Raw genomic sequence first — 25,651 nt, forward strand, 5'->3', positions numbered from 1 at the left:
TTGTGGAACACAGAGTGTATCCCACTTTTGCCCATTATCTAATTCTCATATCACTCAATGAAATAGTTCCTATTAGCAGGTCTATTTTCTTAACAAGTGAAGTTAAAAAGGATGGATTCCAAATAGCACAATTTCAGAGTTCTAGTATAAACGTATATTTTCTATACAAAAATCAATTTATGTTCTGAAAGCTTGGTGCCTCCACATACTCCGTAGGCTGCATACTCATTTTTTCCACCCCACCCTCAGCAAAACATTAAGAATTGTCTTTTCAAATGTTTAATATGAGAAAATAATGTCTAACTGTGGTTATTTTATCTTTATTTTTAAATAATTTATCCATATATTTTATCTATTTGAAAGGAAGAGTGACAGACAGGGGGAGGCAAAGGAAGATGCAAAGACAGAGGAACAGACAAAAAAGAGCTGCTGGTTCTCGTTTGCTAATTCACTCTTCAGTTGCCCACAACAGCTTGGGCTGGGCTAGCCTGAAGCCAAGAGCAAAGAACACTGTACAGGATTCTCGTGAGGATGGCAGGCACCCAAGTGCTTGAGCCAGCAGCTACTGCCTCCAAGCAAGCATGGGCATTAGCAGGAAGCTGGACACAGAAGAGGAGGGGAGTTTTGAAACAGGTAACCTGATACAAGATGCAGACATAAAAGCAGCATCTTCATACCTTTCATAAGAGATCTTGAAATGAGACCTATAAATCAATCATCCATAAGAGACTGATTTCTTATAGTCAATGGAGATTGTCAATGCCCCTCTTACCACTGTCATTGCTACTGCCCATAAGTAATGATGATCTTGTCCTTATGGTGCTTTCATAAGAGCCACGCAGGACACGCTAGCATCTACTCATACAGGAAGATGTCGGACACTTTTTCACCACCATAACATCACATTGACACCTTTGTTATGGGTTTGTCAACTTCATGGGGATGAAGGCTCACTATTTTTTCTCCCTGTAGTGGACTGTACATAAGGGGATTCATAGTGGAAGTGTGGCAGAAATAAGTATGTTCATAGGTGGAAACAGAGAGAGATATGTCCCCATGCACACAGTGCAGAGATGGACTCACAGCAAAATGGCTGAGAATCTCCTACATTGTTGGGAGACACCTCAGTGACAGCATGATGAACATGTGAAAATTCATGAAAGACACCCATTGCATGACTGGAGAGGGGCATGGGGAGGGGAGGGGAGGGGAGAGGATGGAGCTTGGAGAAGGGGAGGGGAGACCCTAGTGCCTATTAAACTGTGTCAAAAATAAATTTAAAAAAAATTTTTAAAGCAGCATCTTCTGCACTTCGCCAAATACCCTCCTTCATCTTTATTTTACCTTCCACTTTCTTATGCTTGAATTTGGTAATCCTTCTTAATTTTGTGGGCAGCAGACATGGCATAAATTCAAAATAGACTAAGTACTTCACTGTTTTACCCAGAATTGGCCTTGGTGGTTTTATTCTTGAAAGAATAAGAAATAATAACGCAGAAAAAAAGCTGCAACTGTTGACTTTCCCATACTGCTATGGTTTGTTCCAGAAAAAAGGTTTCTGAGAACCAGAAAGGAGTCTGTCCTCTTCCTCTTCTCACCAGCCAGGGTGCTGACACCAACATCTGTGTCATCACAAGAAAGGGGGAGCCACACATCGATGCAATGGGATATCTGTATCAAAATCTAGCTGAGCTCCTCCCTCTGCTTTTTTGCCTCTTCTGAGATGAATCCCACACTAGTAAAAGCCACATTACAGCGTTGCCACACACAGAATTCTATGGGTGAAGTTCTCAAGACCAAATATCCAACTCCAAAGTCCTATGCCTGAGCATGAGGAAGTGCATTAGAGGGGACAAGTTGTACTGCAACATCTCCTCCACAGCAACAGAGTTGCATCAAACAAGATGATGGGTGTTGCAAGGAGACCACAAACTGTCTGCCATCATGCCAAGTACCACAGAACCTCATGATACCTCTTCTAAGTAACTGAAATCCCCAAAACATTCTGCAAGCAAGAGACAGACATGGATAGGGCCACTACTGTGGCATAGTAGGTTAAGCAACTGTCTGTGACACTATCATCCCATGTAGGCATCAGTTTGAGTCTCAGCTGCTCCACTTCTAATCCAGCTCCCTGCTAAAGCACTTGGGAACACAGCAGAGGCTCCTGCACTGACATAGTAGACCCAGAAGAAGCTTCCAGCTCCTGGTTTTAGACGGGCTCAGGTCTGGCCATGGCAGCCACTTAGGGAATGAACCAAACAGATAGAAAATCTGTTTCCACCTTTCTCTCTGTGGGTCTACCTTCAAATAAACTTTCCATAATTGAATCATCTATGGATGAGATCACTACACAGCACAACATGGTTTGTGGAACATTGTTAGTCCACAAACTATTTGGCATCTGCCTGTGACAGCACGAGGACGGAGGCAAAGGTGTGAGGCAAGTACATCAGTAAGCAGTGTTTATTTCTGTCATCATTTTACTTCTCGCCTCTAGACCTTCATGATGAAGGAAGCAGAGTGTTGTTTTACTTTCCAGACCATGATTCTTATCTCACTGTAGATTGTTAACAGATAGTTCTTGGCTCAGAACTTGAATAATGCTAACAAAAAACTCCAAAATTCATAGAGAAAATGTTCAAACAAATTTAGAGCATGATAGCCATGTTTCTGTTTTCATGTCTATTTTCATGATAGGAGAGGAAATATATCCAATAAACATTAGTTAAATATATATTCATATATATATATATGAAAATATCTTTGAGATTGCAGTGTATCGCTCAAATTCTATGCACCTTCTCTGTAAGAGAATTGTATGTCCATGCCTATTGTCATGGGATATACTTCGCTTTCCTGTGGAATATGTGTTCCTGCTGTTGCTATCAGACTTGATCAAGGACTTATCTTGCTTGAGGAATGTGAGCAGATGACCTATACCACATCCCACATCCCTACAGCTGTTTAAAAAGCTGCTTCTTTGGCTTGTGCAGTGACTCAATATACTAATCATCCACCTGCTAGCACCAGCATCCCATATAGGCATCGGTTCTAGTCCCAGCTGCTGCTCACTTTTGATCCAGCTCCCTGCTTGCAGCCTGGAAAAGCCGTAGAAGGTGGCTCAAGTCTTTGGGTCCCTAAATCCATTTAAGAAACTTGGAAAAATCTCCTGGCTCCTGGCTCCACACAAGGATTAGTCAACCACCTCTACTCATTACAAGCGCCATGATCTCTCAACTCACCCACAGTAATAATCTGATCATTGGTATGGCCATACACACACACTCTAACTCTACTCTAGTCAGCTTTCCCACACAATGTTCTGAAAGCGGGCTTCCAGATTCATAAAACTGAACATAATAAAGCTGGCTCTGCAGTTTTTCAATACCTGGTCATAGCATGAATGACCAGGTCCTCACTGACCTCAGCAGCCTCATCACATGCCACTCTCATCTCACAGTCTACAGCTAGATCAATCTGGATTTCCTTTGGTTCTTCACACGGGCCAAACTTTTCCACCACCAGAACACATGTTAGAACCATGCCTCCAATAACGAATTTTTAAAAATCAATTTATACATCATTTCTTCAAGGAAACACTCCCTGACCTTCAGACTGGGTTAGATCTCTACATTTTAATGATCTCTTGGCACCTTTCCACTCCTTCATCACACCCAGGGCCTGTGCCACTATGTATTCAATTTCCAGGCTATCTTTTGGTTAGAGGCTCCTTGAGGACAACAATCATGCCTGTCTTCTCTGCTCTATTGCAAAGTGCTTGGTCTGAGGCACTTTCTAAATCAACTGTAATGAACATTATCCCCTGCCAAATGCACATTTTTGCTTTTATTATGAGCTTTTTTTCTTTTCACAAAATTGCACAGTGCTGCAACTGTCAGTAAAATCCAATTAGGACATAGCAGCATTTGTTCATTTCACAGATATTTTTCAAGTAATTAATATATGCAAATCATTGTGCCAGGAACCTGGATTCAAAGAGAGAAGAGATATATGTGATTGGCAGGTGGCAAGAAATTTAACAAGAGGCCTGGAAAAGAGAACAAAAATCAAGAAAAGATAAGACAGAACTGGTAGATTTGAGGATCTGAAAATATTACTGATGAGGGTTCATTAGGAACATTTTAAATTTTTTTTATTTTTCATGTTGTTTACATAGTTGACAAGAACGTAAGCCCATGAGGACCACCGAATGGGGTGGGAAAAATCGAAGGTGGTGGGACAAATGCTTTCTTTTCCTTCCTTAAAGAAATGCTTTTCTTAAAGCATTTTCTTTCCTTAAAGAAATGCTTTCTTTTCCTTCCTTATCTCCCATATGGGGGTGGGCGGAAGAGGGAAGAAGGCAAAAAATGGGGAGGATGCCACTCCCAGCTTCCAAACTACATCAGTACCCAGGGATGAAGGTGTTCACTTGGTGTCATCTTAGAAACCCTGATGTGGAGAAGAATGCTCCAAGGGTGTTCCTTGAGTGGTTTGATGGTCCCGAGGTACTGTTGGTTTCTCTGCTGCAAATTTGAAAATCCTCCCCAGGTCCATAGGCTGACAGAGTCCCACCTATTGCATCTGCTCACTCAGATACATGCTGCCAAATCTTGGCTAGGAGAGTTTGTCTAACCTGTTGTGTTCTCCATCTCCTTACATGGCATTTGACATCCCCTGCAACTGCAGAGGTCTGGTCAGTGGAAGCCACCCAGAAGCCATTCCTCAGCTGTGATGTTTTCTCTCAGTGGTCCTCCCTCCCACACATCCCCAGACTCCCTTTTCTGAGCAACTCAAAGGTCCTCTAGCCCAGTCTGCCAGTGGTGTGTGTGTGCAATGTGGTGCCCTGCCTGCCTGCCTGGGGCCTGTGCATGCTCACACAGGTCCCCAGACCCTGACTGCAGACATGCTAGCCAAGGGCCCTGCCAGCCTGCCGGAGTCCACACACACTCACACATGGATCCTCAGACCTCCATGCCAGTAGGGGCATCTGTCGGTGTGCTAGCACCTGGAATTGTATCATTCTTAAACTCATCCTTTCTTTTTTCATAGTATTTCTGGATGTAAAACAGCTTTGCTGAATTCACTGAGGGGATATTAGTAGTTCTGACTTTTTACCATTACAGGTTTGGGCTCAGTACAATAGCCTAGTAGTTAAATTCTTGTCTTGCATGTGCCAGGATCCCAGCTGGTCGCCAGTTTGTGTCCCGACCACTCTACTTCCCATCCAGCTCCCTGCTTGTGACCTCAGAAAGCAGTCGAGGATGGCCCAAAGCCTTGGGACCCTGAATCCCATATGGGAGACCTGGAAGAAGCTCCAGGCTCTTGGTTTCAGATCTGCTCAGCTCCAGCCACTGTGGCTACCTGGGGGAATGAAACAGCAGATGGAAGATCTTTCTATACATAGCTCCTTTTCTCTGTATATCTGTCTGTCCAATAAAAATAAACAAATCCTTAAAAATAATAATTACAGATCTGCAGGAAGTTCTCAAGGTGATATGTGAAATCAACAAGTGGCCTTCATTCACCTTCTCCCAGAGGTTACAATTTATTTCCTTTTAAACAAAAAATAAGTAAAAGAGAGATAGAGAATCCTTTCAATTGGTTTACTCACTGAATTTCCACAAGAGCCAACAGCTTCCATGTGGCTGCCGGGAACCCAATACTTGAGCCATCCATCATTTGCTGCCTCCCAGAGTCTGCAGGAGCGGCACTTGGGATCAGTGGCAGGCACCAGGCATCGAACTCACATGGGTGTCCTCGTTAGTGTCTTAGCTACTGAACAATTTCTTACATTCTTGCAGTGCAATATCAAAGCCAGGAAGCTAACATTGGTGCAATGTGTGGACACTTCCATGCCATTTCATTGTGTAAGACACGTGGCTACAAAAATGCATCCATCTATGGACGCACTCTCCCTCCCCCATCCCAGAATATAAATTTAAATGTTGTTGATCTATCTCATCTGTGTTCCATTTTCTCCTGCTTCCTCTCCTCTCTTCCCTTCCTTTTCCTTCTCCTCCTTTCTTTCCCAGCTGCTATGAATTGTCTGGTGGTCTTGCCTGTCCAATCACACATAAACATGGGGTGAATTCCAAGCTTAGCATGTGCGCCCTTGTAGGACTCATCACAGAAGAGTGGTCTTTCAAGCCCTCTTGCTCCTTGGAGGACCGTCCCAATGTCAGGGCCTGGAAAACTTCTCTAGAATCCCCTCTGCCTTCTCTCCCTGCATCAGGAGGGTGCACACCCAGCTGCAGCCTCCTGAAAGCAGAGTGGGAGGAAGAGGTTGGAGGCTGAGTCCTCAATGTGCAGATCTGCGCCCAACCCCTTTGAGTTCTGCATTGCCCCTAACTTGCCCCACTTTCCTTCCCTGCAATCCTGTTGAGTTTCTCAAGTTCGGTTTCTAGACAAGAAACCTCCGGTCCCTGAGAGCAGAGAAGGGTGCTGTCCAGAGCCATGAGGATGGGGAGGACGTCTGACAACTGTGAATGGAGACTTCCAGAAAACTCTCCTGTTCCCACCCTGGTCCTCTGGACACCTCACACCTGTGCTAAGCTGCTTTGTGAGTGAACACACACATGTATATACACACATGTATACATGCATTCACACCCGTACACACACCTCTGCAGGCTCTCTTACAGCAAAAACTGTCCCATAAACCACCAACCCCCCATCAACATTGCTTTTGCCACAGCATTTCCAATATGACGGTGCTTTGGAAATTTTTCTCTGTAAGCCATTTAGCAGCAAGAAATCAGAGATTCAAACTTGTTACCTCGAGACAAGGCAGGGAGGGATGCCCTGGGAGCTCTGCCACCTCCTTCTGCTCTCTTTAGGACAACATCTTCTGCCTGCTGTGATGTGCTTACTGCTCTCCTGACTTAATGCTGCCCTCCACACCATGCCTTGCTCTGCCCGACCAGCATGCTCACATATGTAAGCCATCTCCTGCTACCCCCATGGTCTGCATGAGTAGGAAGCTGGAGTCAGGAGCAGCACCAGGCATGCCACCCAGGTGGGCGCCTGCTCCCAACCTCTAGGATTCTGACATCAGAACCTGGAAACTGACATAGGTATAGTGTGTGTATGTGTGTGTGTGGTTCCACTTCAGAAGATACATGACCACAAGATCTGTCCCTCTGTAGGTACACACGCCCTCCCCCACCATAGAATTCTGGTTAGACTGCGTTTTCTGCTTTCATCATGATCTACTCTATCTTTGTTCTGTTTTCTCACTTGGGACTATTGCAGTGGGAATTCCTGCTGCTCATCACCTGAACTGTTTTGTTTCAGTTTTTAATTATTTGAAAGGCAGCAAGAGAGAAGGGAAGAGGGGGAGGAGGGAGCTCACCCACCATTTCACTCCCCATAACACCTGTAACAGCCCCCGACCAGCCAGGATGAAGTTGGAAGTCGAAGTCTCAACCCAGCTCTCCCAATGGGCAGCTGGGATCCAATACTACTACTACTACTTGGGCTGTCACTTACTACCTGGAAGAGAGGAAACTGAAACCTGGAGCCAGGGCTGGGAATTGAACCCACACACTACAATATGAGATGGAAGTGTCCCCAAGTGTCCTCTTAACTCCTACCTCACTACCTGTTCTTTTGATCACTTAGATTCCAGGCAAAAGGAAGCTTTTCGGTCTCTTAGCTCTCCTACCAGGGACTAAACCCCAGGGCCTAGGTCAGCTGAAGGACTGGATAGCCTGGGTTGGTCGCATTTGCAGAGAACAGCGGTGGATCAAGCAGACTGCTGAGCTACGGTGGCTGGGGCAAGCAGGATTCTCTTAGAGATCAATGGCTGTGTCCCACATTCAGGCTCAGCAGAAACTCTGAAGTCCCACAAGCCAGTTCAGAAGAAAGAACTACAATTCTAGCGTCTTCACCTAAAAAAATTCTCTCAAGGCTGTGTTGGCAGTGCCCTCTTGTGGACAGATCAGGCACCTTCAGCCGCCGCAGCATTGCAAGGAAATGAGGAGAAAAAAAAAAAGAAAGAAACAGACACTAATAGTTAAGATTCAGCTGCAAGGCTACTCCCTGTCAGGTGTTGTTCTCCTCACCTGACCCACGTCCCCTCACTTCTTCCTCACAACATCCCCCTGTGGTGGCAGCGCCACTGCTCACACCCGTGGGCACGCGTGGGGACACAGCTGCCAACTCTCCCAAGGTCACCTTCAGGATCTGCCCAGCGGTGTGTAGCTCCATTGTGGAGAAACCCTGCTGGCCCCTCTCTTAGCACCCCCTGGCCGGTGCCACGCTCCGCCAGACGCCTGCTCAGCAGAGAAGCCTGCCTTTGTGTTCTCAGAAACCAGATGACTACTGACGGTCAGTCTCAAGGTCAAGGTCCCTGGGCTATGGCGCCCTGTTAGCCAATCAGTCCCTGGCGTGGGTCAGGGAGGGCCGCATTCTGTCGACCTGATTCGTGAAGTCAAGGAGCTGGTGGTCTTCCATGGTCTGGGAGGCATGACCCACTCTTATAGAAAAAGCCGGAGGTTTTCATGCAGAAGGCAGCTCTGACCCAACCTGAACTGCAGGTTTCACTTTTACCTCATTGGCCCCACAGTCAGATAAGCTCAGACCTTTCAGTTATTCCATCAACAGAGCTGGGACTGTGTGTGTGTCCCCCCCACTGATACAGCCACCAAGACCAGCTCTCTGTCCAGCTGGAGTCATTGTCCCTCTCTGGGCCCTTGCTCATCTGTGGTTAGTGACACCACTGTGCCAGCCAGCAAAAGCCCTGGAGCAGGTGTCCACCAAGCAGCTGGGGAGAGCCTAGCCTTTTAGCTTCTGTCCCAGGAAGCTCTCACAAACATTTCAGGAAAGCATTTAAAAATTAGCTGGAAATGGGCAACTGGACATGAAAACAACATCCTGTGAACATAGGCTCAAGTTCAGTCTGGTCAGCGAAGTGCAAGAGGCAGATGTAGCTTACCACTGAAGATGTGGATTCAGACACTCAGGCTCCATATTAGAGTTTCTGGGTTGGACGTTGCCTCTGGCTTCTGACCGGAGCTTCCTGCTAATGCAGACCCTGCGAAGGACAGCTCAAGTGATTGGATTTCTGCCACCACTTGGCTCCAGCTAGAGCTATTACAGGTATTTAGGGTGAACGAGGTGATGAGAACTCACTTCCCCTCTCTTCAACTCAAAAAAAATTTTTTTCCAAAAAATTAAGCAACTATGAATTAAAGCAATAATACAACATTCTCCCCTTCTCAGGCAAGGGTATTAAAAAAAAAGTAAATATAGGGGCTAGCATGTTGGCTCAACCAACTAATCCTCTACCTTCAAGTGCTAGTTTCCCATATGGGTGACAGTTGGTGTCCTGACCATTCCACTTCGCATCCAGCTCCCTGCTTGTGGCCTGGGAAAGCAGTCGAGGACAGCCCAAAACCTTGGTATTCTGCACCTGCATGGGAGACCCAGGAGAAGTTCCTGGTTCAGTGATGCCATTGAGGTCATTTGGGAAGTGACTCAGCAGATGGAAGATCTTTCTCTGTCTCTCCTTCTCTCTATAAATCTACATTTCCAATAAAATTTTTAAAAATAATAAATATATGTCTAGTGTATTTCAACTTCAATAAAGCTAAAAGAAACAAGATTTTTTTTCTCATACACAAAGCAGAATATCTCCCCCTCCGAACAGTCAGCCCTTGGGGAAGGCGATATGGGGAAACCTATGCCAACATGAATGATAGCTACACTTAGACAAAACAGATCTTTTCCTAGAATTTATCTTACAAAAACTGTTCAAGCTGATGCCAAAGGAGCAGCTTAGAAATAAAAGAGGGAATGGAAGGGGAAGAGAAAAGGGGAGAAAATCACCCTTACAACATAATTAGATCCATGAATAAAAGTCTAGATAAAAGAAAAATGTATCCTAATAAACTTAATAGCAAGGCCTTTAGACAAAAATTGGGAAATGAGCTGAACAAATGGTAGCAGAGCCATAGAACAGGATACTATTGAGGTATTAAAATAATTGTGTAGGTCTATGGGGAATTACAGGCAAAGGTATTTGGAACTATCGAATAAAAGTCAATTATAGAACAGAATTTATTACATAATCCTTTTTTAAGAATACACATACAAGCATGTCCACCAAAACAAGCACACATTTCAGATGTCTAGGATTTTTAGGACATGAATAATATTTATAATAAGAACTAATAATATATTACATTTCTATTTAGAGAGTAAATCAAAACAAAGGACAAATAAATATATTTCTAATTGGCTAGGCTCTTGGAAAGTTTGCTTTTATTTATCTGTCTACTGATTTATTTATTAGACATAGTTATGATTTTTATTCATGATAATCCAATCAAGGCTCAAGGATTCCTTTTTGAGCAGCTCTTCTTAGGGGATTCCTGCTCTTGGTTTGCAGGGATCCCCCCAAGTTCCCTGTGCAAGCCAGGCCTGGTGTCTTGGGTCAGAGTCTTGCAGCAGACTCGCCGCAGGAACCTGATAATCCTCCGGCCAATCCTTCTGCCAAGCCCTTGCTGGCCCTGGCTCTGGACAGAGGCAGCTGCTGAGGGCCCAGGCTCCTTGGAAACAGAAACTGCTCAGAAACAAAATAATAATAATAATAGTAATAACAATAGTAATAATAATAATTGTTATTATTATTATCTCTACATAGTTGATTAGGGCACAAAGGATCAAGGGCTACAGGAAAGTGGGTAAGGCCATTGTTTCCACATTCTCCTTTTTCCTTCCTGAATCTAGGGGAAGGGAGAGATAAAGGGAGAAGTCCCACCCAGCCTCCCACCCATCCCAGGTCCCTGATGTATGCTCCGAGGGTCCTGCTCAAGTGGTTTTGATAGTTCAACAGTTCTGAATTGCTGCCAATCTCGCCATTCCAAGCTCAATGAAATCTCTCCAGAATCCACTGGTTGACATAGTCCATCTTAGAGTCTCTGTTTACCCAAATTCTCACTGACAACACTTGGCTGGGGCAGTTGATCAATTTGTTCTGTCCTCTGTCATGGTACCAGTTGTCTTACGCAGGCTCCAATGTACGGCTTTATCCTCCATGTGCACCTGCATATGTTGTCCATTGCTCTGTCTGAGCCATTGAGGAGGATCAGCTTTAACACATGCAATCCACAGTCAAACCATAGAAACTGCAATTCTCTCCATGGTTGGGATTCTGAGTCCAGCAGCTCAGTTGAGAGGATCCCCGAAAGAAATTTCATCTGAGGTAATCCAGACCAGATTCTTGTGTGTGCTTACCAGTATAGGGCCTGGCACAGTCCATCACCCTAATCAGCTTATGCACGTGCTAGTGGTTGAAATTGCTGGGTCAGTTCTGTTTCCAGTCCTGTCTTCCACATGAAACAATGGGTGTTAGAGCCCAGCCCTAGTGGGTTATAACTCTCACTGATGATCATATGGTCCAGGCCCCACTTGACCATTCCCAGACCCAGTTCTCATGCATGTCAGTGGTTATTAGGCAGTGCTTGGCATAGTCTGGCCTTCCAATTTGGCCTTGTATGAGCTGGTAAACATTGCAGCCTGGCACACCTCGCACTCTATTTTAGGATGTACATTTGGGCGCTGCTGCCTTGACCTGCCCAGACTATTGTCAGTTCCTTTACCTGTGAGTGATGGCAGGTTCCACTGTCACACCCAGCTCAGCCCATCACCATCCCAACTCTTGAGCTAACCATGAGCCTAGTATTTCCACAGGGTTTGGCCCACACATCCCCCACAGAATCTACGCCCAGAAATGGTTCTCTCAAGTGCTGGTTAGTGTCATGGCCCTGCCTAATGTGACCCATACCCTGATCCAACATTCTGTCAGGTACTAGGATCTGGCCCTACTAGACAAGCCCCCAGCCTTAGCTTTTGCATGGACTGGTGTGTGGTGGTCAGCACTGTTCAGTGATAACAGGTTCTACACAGGACTCATAAGTAGGCTGGTATATCAGTCTGATCCATAAAGATCATCCAGTCTCTCTCTTCCAAACCACCAGGTCTCAGTATCCTCACTTACCTTCAAGGAAAAGTTATTCTGTTGTTGGGAATCCTTCAGGATTGATTTGCAACCACAAACACAGTGGGCTCAACATGGACATACCTAGGTAGCAATTCCATACCACCAAGACCCCAGAGCTTACCTCCTGGTGCCAAATAATGCATAGGCTGTCCAGGCCCAGCTCAGTGTGTGTTCCCAATGGGTGGAGCCAGGGCCCCCAGCATGGAGTCTAAGCTGGCCTGGGACCTCCCAGCAGCCAATAGGCTCCTGGAAATTCTCTTACCCAGACCCCAAGGTCACACCCTCCTAGGCCCACCCACTGCACAATGTTGACAGCAGGTGGAGCCCGGGCCCACCCTCTTCCCCAGAGTTCCTTTCTCAACATACTCACAAGGAAGGGAAAAGCCTCTGGAGCCCAGACATGCTTGGGCCCAGCTCACCGTGTGTTCACGATGGCTGGAGCCAAGACCCCAAGCATGGAGTCCAACTTGGTCCAGGACCTCCCAGCAGCCAACAGCCTCCTGTTGTTTCTAAGCTAGCCATCAAAAGTATGCTAGTAGAACAGCCCAAACAGACTAAGAGAGTAACAAACGTATCCCAAACCTACTCATCCTCCTCACAAGAGGCTACATTAAAACCTCTTGTATTAGTCAACATAGGCTGAGCTATAACAGCAAGAACATGTGCCTGCAAAATCTCAGAATTCCAATCAAATAAAGGTTACTTTGTTACTTTTGCAGTGTCTTACGCTGATGCCAAACACCTTTTCAAACCATCTGTCATGGAAGGTACTTGGCTGCACTAGACCAAACGCCCACTCCATGCAAGATGTTTTAAGAACTTGGTAAAGGTTAGGCACATCCCTTCCACTGGTATTTCATGGACTGCTCTTCGGTCACCTGATCCACCTACACACAAATCAGACCAGGGTATGCACTTTAACTGTGAGTGCATGAAGAGGACAGGAGCCCGGTCTTGGGCAGATGCAACATACTATAAGTACATCTTTCTTCTTGCTTTTCTTACAGGCCCATAGTTAAGACCATAGTCGTTAACTTGATACAATAGATATTGTCCAACAGCCATGAGCAAACCACTTCCTGTTGTATATCAACAGAGAAGCTGTTCCCTCAGAGCCTTCAGAAGCAGCCTGCTTTTGTTTTACACATGTGAGGACAGAAAGGAGCAGTGTACAGGAAAACAGTTCAGATCTGGGCTGACTGGGGACTCTGATCAAACTCTTCTCTAGAGGCATCTTCACGTACTACTCCATAAACAGCCTCTCGAATGGCTTTGCTGACGCATTTCTAATGTTGGTGTTTATTTAAAGTAAATGGGACTGTGGATGACAACAAAGTAAGGGGGCACAATGCAACAGGGGGAACCTTGGAAGTACCTGTGCTTCCGGCTGGGGTGACAGCAGGAGGGTTCCGTGGCTGAGAGGCCCATCTGTTCACCCACCATTCTGGATAGAGGGTGGATAATCTGCTGCCTCCCTGATCCCAGCTGCTGCTTCCTACAGAAGAAAACATTGTAGGTGAGTCACGGAGGGGAGTGGGTCCTCAGCCCCTGCCTGGCAGGTTGATATCTTGGTGCTGGTTTAGTTCAGAGGACTCTTTCAGGCACCAGCATAATTTTTTTTTAAGCTGCTACTTCTTTATAAGAAAGAGGAAGAAGAGAAAAGGAAGCAGACAGAATCTTTCATCCATTGGTTCACTCCTCAAAAGTCCACAACAGCTCAGACTAGACCAAGTGAATGCCAGGAGCCAGATCTGGGAATTTAATCCACATCTCCCACAATGGTGGCAGGGACTCAAGCATTTGGGCCATCTCCTGTTGCTTCCCAGGACATACATTCTCAGGAAGCTGAATCAGAGGTGGAGCCAGGACTCAAATCAGGTGTGAACACCTTAACCGCTGAGACAAAGGCCTGCTCCTCAAATGGCTCCCGAGGTCATCATGAACTGCACTACCTGGTGTACGGGCATCCCCGGTAGGCATGCTTCCTGCATGCAAATGATTAAACATCTCTATCTTTAAATAGATCATACCTCCACTGGGGTGATAAGAGAAATCACAGTTCCCTCTTTTCACTTCACTAGAAGCTAAGATAGTACTTTCTTGAGTGATGCAGACTGCAAGTGTTTGAAAACTGCAAAGAATGAGTAAAGGGGAAAGTGATAGAATGGGTTCTTCAGCATCCTCATACAAACATGGGCAGCTCTCCCAGCCAAGCAGACTCACATGGGAAGCATATCATTTAAGCAACTGTGTTTCCTTCTGCATGTTTCCAGGTCTCTACCTGTGTCTTTTGCCTTGTCCACTGCCTCCTACCTCCTACTCTGTTCCTGAACCTCTGATACATTTTAATTTTTGTGACATGCGAAAATTGATGTGGACCCATCTGCCTTTTCATGTGAGATTTCCCTGCCCTTGTACCGTGATACCAGGATTTAAGCCACCAGCTTGCAAATTCATGGCTATCCCCTGACACTTGGAAGGCACTCAGCTCTCTCTAGGAGTGGAGAGAGAGAAGAGGTGCAGTGTTCTCTGGTCCCTGCTCTGCATCTTGGGTCATTATGTATACCCCCACATATTGGCAGATAAGTAGAGGTTTCTATCTCATTGCTATCTTCCCTTAACTGAGACCTGAAGGTTACAAGTACAATTAAAATGTGATGTAGTCTCTCATGGACCAGGAACTGAGATGGTATTTCATACTTGTTGTTGAATCATCATGAAGAAACCCAAATGGTAGATATGTTCCTTTCCTCGGGCTGCCAGAACAGACTAGCACAAACAAAACAGTTTAAAACAACAGGGCTTTATTCTCTTAACACTGGATATCAGAAGTCTATATTCAAGGCATCCAGAGGTTTGGGTCCTCTCAAAGGTAGAGAAGGTTCAGTCATTTTTCTAGAAGTTTCTACTGCTCCCAGCAATCCTTGGTGGTGCAGATATGCCACCAAGTCCTGCCTCCATCCTTCCCTGCATCTTCTATCCAGATGATCTTTTTTGGTAAGGACACCAGACATAGGTATAAGGCTCCTCCTAATTTCATATAACCTTGTCCTGACTTCATTACAAAGGTCCTGAAAAGCCTTAGTGCGAAACAGGTTCCCAAGTCAGGACTTTAACATATCCTTTTGGTGGTACAACTCAACACAGAGTAGCAGCAATTACACTATTCCTCATATTATAGATCAGAAGCTGAGACTCAGGGTAGCTCACTCATAAATGCAGAAAATAGGTGGTATGGTTCAGTTTTTATCCATCTGGTCTAGACCATGGTACTAGAACATCTCCTCTAAGTACCTTATTTTCATTTCTTAGCCCCCTATCATTGTATAAGGTTATTATTTCTATTCTACAAACAGAGCACAGATCATTTAAGTAGCTCACGTAGGTCTGAAGGGGAATATCTAGGATTCAGCCCTAAGTCCTGGCCAACAATTCTCACCAGGTCAACATAACGTAGTGTCTTTGGGAATGCTCTCCCCTCCCCACCTTCATATCCCCTACCTGAGGATGACATGTTTCAAGAGCTGTCTACCACATGTCGGATGTAGATGACAGAATTCATAACTGCGACTCAATGCCTCGGCATGAGCAGTGGTCTGATGGCAAAGACTAAGGATTCACTTCCTTCCAGCAGCCAAGCAAGAGAGGCACTGAAACATCTACTAAAGAGCAACATGTGCTACACTCGTTATTTCTGCCAGGGGCTGAGCGTCACATCTGTGTTTTAGCAAATACCTTACCAGGAAGGGGCCTCTCCCTCCAGGGTGGGCAGGAACTAACTCTCAGACAAAACTACTGAGTGGTTCCACTCAATTGGTATCATTCTTCCTCAGCATCAAAAATCTAAAACCTTACTTTCTGGCATCGGTGTGTGCTGTTTGGTGATATCACAGATGTATAATACATTCTCATACCCTCACCAGTGCCTTCCAAATACAGCAGCCCTGAGTCCTGAGACCCTTCAAGCAATGCTTTAGCTACAGTGACATTCCGAACTCAGCATGAGGAAATGAGTGAGAAGATTCTCCCAGTGTCCCCATGTGTGAGGTAGATGAGCACCTGTGAATGGGAGTTGTCTATGTTTCTGAGCTCTCCAACAGAGCCTTGGGCAGAAGAGGCATTAAACACTCGTGCTGCCCCTGGGGACCTGGGCCAGATTCTTTCTGCTAAATCCTCTGCCTCCTTCTCTCTAAGTGCAAACATTAGAATGTGCCTCAGAAAGTGTTTTTTTTTAAAGATGTGTCTATTTTTATTAGAAAGGCAGATTTACAGAGAAGGAGAGACAGAGAAAAAGATCTTTTACCTGCTGGTTCATCCCCAAGTAGCCACAATAGCCAGAGCTGAGCCAATCCAAAGCCAGTAGCCTGGAGCTTCTTCCGGGTCTGCCACATGAGTGCAGGGGCCCAAGGCTTTGGGCCATCCTCTGCTGCTTTCCCAGGGAGCTGGAAGGAAAGTGGAGCAGTAAGGATATGAACCGGCACCCATATGGGCTCCTGGTGCAAGAAAGACAAGGATTTAGCCACTGAACCATCACACCAGGCCACAGAGCATGTTTACACCAGAAGGCATGAGTTTGAATTCCAGTTCCTCTTCTAAGTCCATCTTCTAGCTATCAAGTACCCTAGGAGGAGAGGAGACAGCCTGAGAGGCTGAGTCCCTGCCAGTCATGGGAGAGGCCTGGATTGAGTTTCCTGCTCCTAGACATCTGGGGACTGAACTAACAAATGTCTCTGCTTCTCAAATTAAATAACTGAGGTAATGAATGGGGTATAAGAGGACAGTGACAAAATCAAAAATACTGCTTCAATATAAGATACTCACTTCTAGTCAGGTAATCAGTATTATCCATCTGAATAATGCACAACACGGATACACCTTCTTATACACACACAAACACAGGTTGGGACAACCCATTTGTTACATGCCCATGTCATTTGTGAAGCTAGCCTAGATTATACATGGTTAGTATGTGAGAACCCCGAGGAAAATGACAAGTAGGTTTTAACCTGAGAACATTCCTGCCTGCAGACATGCCAGGAAGGCACCAGTCCCTGGGCCCCTCTCGCTCAAGGTGGAGAAAGCAAACAAGAAGCAAAAAAACCAAAAAAACAAACAACAACAACAAAAAAACAGGTGCACAAGTGTCAAGAAGCAAATAAACATATGAAATATTAAGTAAAAATTTATAAAAGTTCTGCAATTCACCTACTCGTTTCAATGCCCACGATTTTAAAGTTATTACTAGAATCACATTAACAGTATTTCCTGTAAGCTAATGTAAGTGCGAAAATACAGTATGTTCAGTTTTATGTTTTTGATGCAAGAAGCTCAAGGACGGGGATGAAGAACTAACCACCTTTTGATCCCCCAACTTAGTCCAAAACAGCGTGGCCTGGTTAACAAGCTCCTACCACTGGAGTGGAGCCATCTCAAAGAGTGACACATCTAGAGGTAACTGCCTCAAACTGCATCTACAAGCAGCACTAAGCAATGAAAACTCACCTTGAAATAAAAGCAACTGCTGAAGTCATGTGTCCTCTCAATACAAACCCTAGGATAAATAAAATGTCTCATACTGACGTTATTACAAAAAAGCATTTGAACAGGAAAAAGAAGCGTGAGCAAACATTTTTGATTGCATTTTTGTTCATTGCATGTGTTAAACAGTTTCAGTAAACGAGCTTGAAAGGAAGTAATTCATCTTGTCAATTACAATTATGTAGAAACCTCATCTAAATACAACTATTCAAGTCCAATTTAAGATGTATATAAAAGTTACAAAATTCAGTAGCAGCAAAAATATCAAACATTTGTCAACAAAACCGCTAGTAACAACCCCATGCTTCAAACATTATATATACATACATATATACACATACCCAATAAAGAGAACATTGAGCATCCTTTTTCATGATGCACAATGCCTGATATCTAATATACATCTAATACATATCTAATAATGGGAACAAATCAGTTTTATTGTAAGGCCTGTCGAAGTCTTGTTTCACAACACCAGGGCCATCATGTTGCTGCAGAGGACAAGTTTTCCAGCAGTCTTCTCCTGGCTGTGATCCTGGCACACCGGGGGCATTGGGATGACCGGAAGCACTGCTTGTGGAAGCAAGCCCTGCACACTGCAAGCAAGGGAGACAGGTGTCAGCAAAGGCAGCAAACTGCTTCCTCATATAGAAACTGACACTCCTCCCTCCCTGGGGAAAGGAGAGGGTCTCAACCCCGACCCCAGAGTCTTCAACAGAAAAAACATGGGTAGATAATTTGCAATTGTGTAAGGTTGCCACTTGGGATACCTGCATTCCGTATTGGACTCCCCGAGTTGGAGTCCCAGTCCCACTTCTGATTCATCTTCACACTAAAGCACACCTTGGGAGGCGACAGGGGATGGTTGAAACAGCTGTATCCCTTCCCACCCTACATGACAGACCAGAATGGTATTCCAGGCTCTAGGCTTCAGCCTTCCTCAGCCCAGCTTTGGGGACATTTAAGGAGTGGCCTAGAAGATGGAAGATATTCTCTCATTCTCTCTCTCTCTCTCTCTCTTTTTCCACCTCTCAAATAAATTAGTTTTTTAAAAGTAACTCAGTGACACAGAAAATCATTTGCCTTGGAGGTCACAAACGTGCAGCTCAGAGAGCCTGAAGCAACAGGTGCTGCGATGCCCCAGGATCTGCCTGAGCCATGAAGCACATGGTCCACCAGCTGCTGAGAGAGCTGATGCCCGAGAGCTCTTAGGAAGGGGTACTGCTTTCTCTTCAAGTGGCCCTCCGTGGGAAGATTCTGCACTCAAAGTCACCAACCTGCATCCAGCAAATGATCATGATGGAGGTTAAGAACTCGTCCAGTCCTCTTTCTCCACTTTAGGATGATACTTAATGGGCTCCCAAGCTTGGGAATGCCCCATGAAGTAAACTGAGAGTCACAAGGCATTCTGGCCATGGTTAAGCTTCTCCTGCTGCCTTCATGTCCTCACAGGTGGACATGCCCCAGTGAACATTGTTCATAGAAAGACCAACCCAGGGGGTTCTCTGCTGGAGAGCCCATCCTGCAACAATGCATGGTGGGTTCAGAGAGTAACATGTGGTAGCCCAAAAGGAGGACACTTCATGGGAGACAGCCAAATTTATGATCAGGGTCTCTCCCATGGAAAACAGTCCCAGAGCACATAAGATCCCCTTGTCCACTAACACCACAGGATAGCGGTCACAACCATTTCTGTGAAGAGTCAGATAGGAAATGACACAGGCTTATAGGCCACATATGCTCTGTAACAGCCACTCAACTCAACAGCCATGGTGGTGCAGAGGCAGCCAGAGACAACACGTCCAGCACTGGCTGTGACTGTGACCCAGTGGCAGCAAGACAGGCATACAGGACAAAGACTACCTCTTCTATCAGACGTTGCACTAGGATACATCATCCTCATCCCTGCACCAGCCTGTGTGCTAAAACATCTTCGGGGGCTGGCACTGTGTTGCAGCAAATAAAACAACTGCCTACAACACCAGCATCCCATTTGGATATGCGTTTGAGCCCTGGTTACTCTACTTTGGATTCAGCTCCCTAGTAATGTGCCTGGGAAAGCAGCAGAAGATGGCCCAAGTTCTTGGGTCCCTGTACGCACATGGGAAGAAGCTCCTGGCTTCTGGCTTTAATGTGGCCCAGCTGTGGCCATTTGAGGAGTGAACCAGCAGATGGAAGATCTTTCTCTCCCTATTTCTGTCTCTTCCCCTATCCTCCCTGTAACTCTGCCTTTCAAATAAATAAACCTTCAAAAAAGAATTAAAAATAAAACTATCATCTCCAAAATGCAAGAAAAAGAGAGAGAGAGAATCATTATATTTAGAAGAAGTAACTTTGTCCTTAGGTTATTAGCTGCCACTAAGCTTATGTTCTTAACTAGTTGAGATACCTGAACATCTTCTGCACGTGGTGGTCTGAAATGGGAAGATGACGCTCGCGCTTCGGCAAAACTCACAAATGAAGCCCTTTCCTTGGCACAGCTGTAAGAGAGGCATCCAAAGCATCATGAAGGCTGTAATCCACGCTGGGACTGCTTATCTTGGGGCTGAAGCTAACCCATCACCTCTGCAGAACTTTATAAGCTCAGGGTTTGAAGATCTAGAACTACAGCCTAGTTGTGGCACAGCATAAATCCAAACAACAAAATCATACAAATTCATCCATTTCACATGCACGCAGATCATAGTGTTAAACATGTGATTTTTATAATTTTATTTTTAATTTGAGAAGCAGAGAGACAAGGAACTGGAGTGCAGAGAGCTCCCCCATCTAGTGATTTACTTCCCAAATGGTTCACATTCCAGAATGGATGTGGTTGAGCCAATCTGAATTCAGGAGCTGGGAATTAGATCAAATCTCCCATGTGAGTGCCAAGAACCCAATTACTTGAGCCATGAAAGATTCTGGGTTGAGAGTTAGAGCCTGATATTGAACCAGATACTACGAAGTGGAAGGCAGGCACCTTAACTGCCAGTTTAATTGCTAAGCCAAATACCCACTCTTAAACACTTGTTCTTACATAATTTGATTTGATTCCTGATAGTTGCAATGAAGCACTTCAGTCCATGTAGACACAGAGCTTTCTGTTCTGCTGAACCCTGTGTCCATAGGGTTCTATGTTGGCACTTTGGGACACAGTGGTCCCCAAGTAGGGCTGCGTTCCCAAGACCATGGAGTTAATTGTTCCAGCACATATGCCAGCTCTGCCCCTTACTAGAAGCATGACCTTAGCTCATTACTGCACAGCTCTGAACTGCAGTATGTGTGAGAGCCAAATGAGGTCAAAGCCAACACAGGTCTTGGCACCTGACACTGCTCAGGGTACACCTGCTGCAGGAGAGCCCTCACCTCACAGCTGGCCACATGTGTGAGGGCGGCTCTCAGGATGTCCTTGAGGGAGGGAGTCAGCAGCCCCTTCTTGATCTTGACCAGGTCCTCTAGGGAGAACAGGTGGAGCTCATCAGTCAAGTGTCTTGGAACGTGCTCAAACTCCTTTAATACACTGCCAGGGAGGAAACAAAGAGGAATTCACAAACCACCCACACAGAGGCCAGGGCAGAATGAGGCCAGCTGTTTTCTGGCACTCATACCAAATCTTTTTACACTCAATTAAAAAAAAAAGAGTTCTGAGAACAGCATTGAACCTTGTTCATTAAGCTATCCTTTGCAAGTTTGTTCAGCAGCCAGAAAGTTTTATCCATATAGGCTGATTTCAAAAACTGGGTGAGCCAAAGAATTGCATCTTCTGCAGGCTGTACATGTACATACTGAACAAAAGAAAACTTAAATTTTATTTTTAAAATACAATTTCATGCCAGGTAGTGCTTGATTACCAAGTACTATAATTCAAATGTATTGTGGGGAGTCGCCTACATATGAGAGTGTTACCTCTGACAGGGCTAGAAGGTTAAAGGGATACATGTGGAACATGACCAGAAGGTTAAGGGAGATAGACACATCATGTAGCCAATTGCAGTGTCTTTAGTGGGCGAGGGCTCTGCCAGAAGATGCCCTCCTACCCGCCCCTTCTTTACCATTTAAAAGCTATAACCTGTGGTTAATAAAGCGGACATTCCTCACCAGCTTGTCTCTGGTGGTTCCTCGGCCAAGGGTCACCTTCGCCTCACCCTTGGTGACCTTGGGGCTTGCTGGCAGGGCTAACTCCCAAGGATGTACTATATTCTTCCCAGCTAAACTTCAAGCCACTCAACATCGGTGACTGTTGTCTAAGCCAGAAGAAAAATTCTCCCTCACTGGCAGGTGTGTGACTCCCAAATCCATGAGTAGTCCAGCAGTGGGCTTGAGATTTATATATCCAACTGCGTGCGGTCATGGCTGCTTAGATGTCCCAGGGACATTTGAAACTTAATATTCCCCAAACCTACTCATCGCCTCCTGACTGGTAGTACCAGCAACTGTTTTCCTAAGGTCTCGTTGACGTTGGCACTCTTTCAATTCCACCAGCCTGGGACACTTCACACTTTACTGCTTCATCATCCTAACTAGCTCTTTCTATGCTTGTTCTCTTACCCCACCTTGCTTCTAATTGAGCTCTGTGCCACTTCTGTTGTAGTCTCCTCTTGTACACATGTCTGAGTCAGACTTGGACAATGGTCTGTTTGAGCTGACTTTCCCATGGATTTACACAGATCTCCTGATTTTTTATTTTCTGACAATTTATCAGAACATAAATATTCATGGAATTTTTATAGAAGTGTGGATATTTCCACATGTTACGAGAAAACAGAGACCCTGAGAGATATTAACCTGTCACACTGATGCCATGACATAGAAGTTCAAGGTCAAATGACTAAAGAATGCAAGCTCTTTCCCAAGAAATCTAATCATGAGATAAGAAAGGTCCTCCAAACCTCCAATCATAAAGTAATGGCAAAGAAAGCGAAATGTCATTTACTCTGATTTAATTAGCATATAACATAAATGTCACAACACAGCCCAAATACATATAGTTATTGTTAATAAAACTGTATAAAAATCAGAAATTGAGAAGTTTTAAAACTAAAATTTCGAAAAAAAACTGTGTGACCTCACATTGAAACAAATATTTCTAACCCTTTTGAGTAACATATTCTTTGTCCCCTTTAGAATTTCCCTTTCAATGAATTCATGCCTAAACCTTCATTGATTGTATGGTGTTCTATGCTACAGCATTTATCATCATCTTACTACTGAAGATTATCATCATCTTATTACTGAACATTTTCTATCAACTAAATCTCTGTCCATTGCTATGGTGATATCATTAGATTATTTAATTATTACTTATTTATAGCCCTTGTCTATAACTCTTGAGGAACAGTGGTTTTTCCCCATCTTTTGCTAAACTTTTTCCTTAGTAGAGGATTAAGCTTGTGATTATAAAATAAGCTGAAAGCATATCATTGTAAAAACTACAAGACAACATCAGAAGGGAGAGAGGAGGGTGGGTGAAGCCATGGGTAGAGAGGAGGGTGGGGTGGTAACATCACTATGCTCCTAAGTCTGTATTCTTCAAATACTGAATTTTGTACACCTTGTATAAACATTTTGAAATTGAAGAAAAAAATAAGGATAACCTTCTAAAAGCATAATTTCTGGAGACCATGATCTCATCTGCTTTGATATGCCTCTCTCTAAAGGAATTCTAAAAAGCTGCTGCTCTACCCATGTTCATAGGTCGGCGCATTATTCAGAGTAGCCAAGCAAGAAACCAATCCAATTTTCCATCAACAAATGGATAAAACATGCTATATGCATACAATGATATATATATATATGAAATTTTGACATGTTATATTAAAAGCCACCCAGTCACAAACAAATACTGTATGATTCCATTCCACAAAGGTACTTAGTCAAGTTCACAGAGACAAAAAGGAACATGATAGCTGCCAAGGGGGTGAGGGGCAGTGGTAATTAGGGAAATGAATATTAATAGCTCTAGAGCTTTAGTCTGACAAGGTAAATGAGTTCTGAAAATGAATGTTAGTTGCATAACAATGTGAACCTACTTAATACCACTGAACTGTACACTTAAAATGGTCAAGATGGGACATACCCAGTCACATGTCTTCCCCACAATTTTCCATTAATAAGAATCATCAGAAGTCAATGGCTAGCTTCGTTCACCTTTGTCCTGGCCTGTTAATCTGTACAAGCTAAATTTGCCCCTTGTGACTTAAGGTTTAGTCATTTTCAAGAGACACTCTGTATTCCCAGGAGTAATCTACGGTCATTAATAGGGCGATGGGAACCAGGAGGTTCTCAGGGGACTGGCACAAGAACTGTTCCAGCCAAGAGTCATACCTGTGCGCAAATCTGCAAGTCTTTAACAGCTTCTTAATATGGAAAAGCTGCTCCCGGATTCCCTAGGGTGAGAACCAAATGGGGAAAAAAGCTAAGCATGATAAACAACATCAGGAATGTGCACATCAAATTTAAATGATATTCCCACTCTTGAAATGTTACACCTGAATTCACCTAAGCCTCTGAGGCAAACAGCCTACACAGCAATGGTTTACAATAAGATCCCCTGGGTCACAGAAGATCATAAATGGATGCAGATGTGTGTGTGTGTGTGTGTGTGGAGGGGAGCACTGGGGACAGTCTGAAGTGTGCACAAGTTTGGGAGCCTTCCATAAGAAACACTCAAAACTATGTCGAAATATACAATCCACTATGGAGCCTTGGAAAGAGCTCCTGCAAGCCAGGTATCAAAAGTTTAAGCTTCACAGTTCCCTGGGGCATCTTCCTCTTGGAGGGTTTGTCTGTGGATACCCTAACTGGGACAGTCTGTGTTTCCTGGCATAGGGCCCATCTAGGACCCTGTCCTTACCCCTCCCACAGAGGCAGCAGCTTACCTTCACTCTGTCAAGCTCTTTGGCCTTCACATAGAGGCTGTGGCTGAGGCTCTGCAAATTGAAAATGGGCTGGGGCCATATACTGTCAAGCAGCCGTTTGGAGAAGTTGCTGACATGATACTTCTTGAAATCCCACATCATCAAAATCCGGGCAGGGATGCAGGACTCGACATGGGAGTGGCAGCAGTCACAGAAATACTTCCCCAGGTACTCACAGTACCGGAGTCGCTTCACAAACTCTGCCAAGGACATAGGCGGGTGAGTGTAGCACTTAGTTGATGCTGAAAATCTACCCTGCTCTGCTCCCCATCTCCAGAGCTTACAGAAAATGGAAGGACTCAAAGATTCATTTCATGTTGACTAAAAGTGATGGTTGAGCTTGTCACGGCTAGGAAGGCTCTGGCAGGAACTCAAATGCTGTGCATCCCAGCAAGTATCTGCAAGAGCAGCTTTGTTTTCTTTAAAATGCACATTCAGTCCAGATCTCCACCAAAAATTCAATAGCAGATAGTACAAGAGGTGAGAAAAGATGGGATTTGTGCTCCTCGTATTTTTTTTTTCATTTTGCCGAAATGAATATGTACCGCACTTGGAAACCTCACCAGTAAAAGGTACAGAACTGAATGCAGCTCACACCTGTGCACTCAGCAGCCTGCTCAAGAAAGGAAAGGACTCAGCTGAAGACTTCGTCATGCCCAACTCTCAAGGCTGGGCCCAACAGCACCAGCTATGATATTTATCATTGTTCAGGTGACTTATGTGTCTCTTTATGATTAAAATTTCATGAGGCCTAATAGAAACACTAATTGACACTTAATGTGATAATGCATAAAATACATTATGGAGTCTACATGTGATTTCCAGATAGCGGACTGCTGACAAGGTAGGGACTGCTATCATCTCTATTTCACTGATGAAATCACATTGAAAATGAAGTCAGATAATATGCAGGACATACAGCAGTAAGTAGGCCAGCAGAATCCCATCCAAGCCTGACATTTAACCATCAAATAGCATGGCATGTCTGCTACATTCTGTAAGAGGAAAAGACAGGGCAGCTAACACCTTTGAATATGCCCAAAATATCCCTGCATGTGGTTCAAGTCACAGCCAGCATTGATTTTGTTAAATCACCAATCAATACAATTGATTTTCACTGTCTGCTGTAGTTCTGTTCTGCAAAGGTGTCATGAGCCCTGATGAGCGAACACTGAACCTTTGATCTTGGAGAAAACACAGGGTGAGG

The 25,651-nt window shown here is 44.6% G+C and overlaps 1 protein-coding gene and 1 long non-coding RNA gene across 10 annotated transcripts in view; both read right to left on the bottom strand.

The window, feature by feature from the left end:
- Positions 1–6,269: 6,269 nt before the first annotated feature.
- LOC121163687 lies at positions 6,270–16,346 on the bottom strand. Its single transcript, XR_005884938.1, has 3 exons — positions 16,311–16,346; positions 13,383–13,502; positions 6,270–9,037 (listed from the first exon to the last, which is right to left on the bottom strand). It is a non-coding gene; the product is annotated as an uncharacterized LOC121163687 (long non-coding RNA).
- Positions 16,347–17,171: 825 nt separating this feature from the next.
- RUBCNL (rubicon like autophagy enhancer) overlaps positions 17,172–25,651 on the bottom strand; it is a 41,487-nt gene continuing 33,007 nt past the window's right edge. For 5 of the 9 annotated variants that reach the window (XM_040991395.1, XM_040991397.1, XM_040991396.1 and 2 more), the window contains 5 exons: positions 24,406–24,644; positions 23,852–23,913; positions 20,894–21,047; positions 19,935–20,025; positions 17,172–18,141 (listed from right to left, as the gene is read on the bottom strand). In XM_040991395.1, the coding sequence (XP_040847329.1) occupies positions 18,029–18,141; positions 19,935–20,025; positions 20,894–21,047; positions 23,852–23,913; positions 24,406–24,644 (659 nt within the window). In that variant the 3' untranslated portion in view covers positions 17,172–18,028. The other 4 variants (XR_005884939.1, XM_040991398.1, XM_040991401.1 and 1 more) reach the window with 4 other exon arrangements.

Source organism: Ochotona curzoniae, unplaced genomic scaffold (assembly GCF_017591425.1).
Source record: "Ochotona curzoniae isolate NIBS_2020 unplaced genomic scaffold, NIBS_Ocur_1.0 contig_64, whole genome shotgun sequence".
In the NCBI taxonomy this organism is placed as follows: domain Eukaryota; kingdom Metazoa; phylum Chordata; class Mammalia; order Lagomorpha; family Ochotonidae; genus Ochotona; species Ochotona curzoniae.